The following is a 2,234-nucleotide window of genomic DNA, read 5'->3' as shown; positions in this document are numbered from 1 at the left end:
ATTATTATCATTCAATTACCATCAACCACTGACTATAAACAGCTAGACCACTTAATTGTCAGCAGCAAAAGTAGATAAGGATTTTTTTGCAATGGGGGTGTTTATACCATCACCAATCATGCACACTCTGTGAATTTGCACCCAGCTATAACCATAGAGTGGCTCCAATCAACACATTGGTTCCCTTAAATTAAGGAAGACAACAATTAACCTATCAATGATGTGCCCTTTTGATTCTGCAAGGCCTGCAAACGAAAACGATGCTGCTTTCTTGGTTGCACGAAGGCTGACAGTATTTTGCTTCCGCCGGAGCTGTAATTTTATCAGAGCCACGTACGCCTCCACGTGGTCTTCTGTTATTTTGTACGTCTGATGCTTATTTATCCAAGAACCAGCACGACCGCACCGCACCGCTCCATTTCCACCCCCTCCGCCTCCTAATGTGATGGTCTAAGGGAACCCTAGACTAGGCATCAATCCAAATCTCCTCCTCGTTTCCACTCCCAAATATATACTTCGTCGCCGATCGAGAAATCGGCCGGCTCTCGCCGGACTCTGTCCCAGCTACTGAGCTTGATGATCGCCGATGATGGCCTCCGCCTGCGTCAACAACGTCGGAACGTCGCCAGAGGCTTTCCTCGACTGCCCTCCGGCATGCCCCTCCTACGGCTGGCTCAGCCCTAGGATCTCCTTCAGCCGCGACCTCGCCGACGACGGCACCCCGGCGTCCGCCGCAGAGGAACCCGAGGCGGAGAAGCCGGATCTGGATGCCGCCGGCAAGGATCTCGCCGACTTCGAGTTCCGACTCCACGATCCCGTCGCGATGCTCCCCGCCGATGAGCTCTTTGCGGACGGGAAGCTGGTCCCGCTCCAGCTGGCGACGGCGCGGCCCGTGGCGGAGATGCCGGCTCCGGCTACGCACAGGATCCGCTCGCCGGAGGTGGCCGCAGAGACGCGGAGGGTGGCGGACGTTCTCGGATCGGATGTCTTCGTCGCCGAGTCTCCCAAGGCGCCGCGGTGCTCCAGCCGGTGGCGGGAGCTGCTCGGCCTCAAGAGACAGCAGAGCTCCAAGCCAGAAACCCAGAAGGCGGCCGTGTCCGCCCCTTCCAAGAACCATAACACCAGATCTCTCCGGCATTTCCTTCACCGTAACTCTAAGCCCAAATCCTCCTCCACTGACTCATCTCTGAGCCTTCCTCTCCTCCGCGACTCCTCCGACGCCGAGTCGGTTTCCATCTCTTCCCGCCTCTCCCTTTCCTCCTCTTCCTCATCCGGCCCCGACCACGAGGACCTCCCCCGCCTTTCCCTGGACGCCGAGAAGCCCTCCCGGATCCCGCTCTCCCTCGGCCAGAACCCGCCCCGGGTGCGGGTCGCCCGGACGAGAACCACCGTTCCGGACGGCCATCAGGCATCGAGGGTCGGCCGGAGCCCGGTCCGACGGCCGCCGGAGGCGGCCGCGGCCTCGCGGGGGGCGTCGGTGGACAGCCCAAGGATGAACGCGTCGGGGAAGGTGGTGTTCCAGGGGCTGGAGCGGAGCTCGAGCAGCCCGAGCAGCTTCAGCGGCGGCCCAAGGATCAAGTACCGGAGCATGGAGCGCTCCTACTCGGCCAACGTGAGGATCACACCGGTCCTCAACGTCCCGGTCTGCTCCCTCCGAGGATCCTCCAAGTCCGTCACGGTGTTTGGCTTCGGCCAGCTTTTCTCTCCCCAGAAGAAGGAGGAAGGTTCCATGGCGAGAAGCAGCAGCAATGGAAGCAGAGCCAAGATCGAGAGGAGGAAAGCTTGAACGAGATCTAGGTACCCAACCCCCAACCGAAAAAAAATGAAACCGAAAAAATTAACAAGAAAAAACTCGATTGACAGTTTTTAAATTCTCTTTGATTTGGTTTCTACATCTTCTCTCTTTTCAAAAAAATTCTGGTGGGGTTTCTTTGCTTACGGATCTACGTGTATAAAATGTAGTGTTGTTTTTTTCATGAATTTTGCTCGGAAGTTTGATCGATTTGATTTCAAAAATGGAGGTGGTTTGTGTTTCTAAGATGCGCCGGGCGAGCCGGTGCATGTTAGCGTGCGGGATACTGCGCGAAGTGAAAGGTTTCCCATGTGTTTGTTCGTCCGTTACCCGGTGCTTGTCGTGTAGATGTGCCTCCGTAGGTGTGCACGATAGCGTCAGCCGCAGATGTCCTCTTCCACTGCACAACTGTTCGCATGTGATGGATAGCATGTTACCTCCC

At 56.7% G+C, this 2,234-nt stretch overlaps 1 protein-coding gene across 1 annotated transcript; it reads left to right on the top strand.

Annotated features, from left to right (window-relative positions):
• Positions 1-219: 219 nt before the first annotated feature.
• Positions 220-1,999, top strand: LOC103722887. The gene has a single exon (XM_008813608.4). The coding sequence runs from the start codon at positions 587-589 to the stop codon at positions 1,784-1,786; it is 1,200 nt and encodes a 399-aa protein (XP_008811830.1). The 5' UTR covers positions 220-586; the 3' UTR covers positions 1,787-1,999.
• Positions 2,000-2,234: the final 235 nt, after the last annotated feature.

Source organism: Phoenix dactylifera, chromosome 11 (assembly GCF_009389715.1).
Source record: "Phoenix dactylifera cultivar Barhee BC4 chromosome 11, palm_55x_up_171113_PBpolish2nd_filt_p, whole genome shotgun sequence".
NCBI classification, from domain to species: Eukaryota; Viridiplantae; Streptophyta; class Magnoliopsida; order Arecales; family Arecaceae; genus Phoenix; species Phoenix dactylifera.
The sequence above is the reverse complement of the archived record's forward strand: the minus strand, read 5'-3'. Positions and strand labels throughout refer to the sequence as shown.

What these genes read in the sequence shown, in the direction of transcription:
- LOC103722887 (XM_008813608.4), top strand. Translation starts at nt 587, where the DNA reads ATGATGGCCTCCGCCTGCGTCAACAACGTCGGAACGTCGCCAGAGGCT.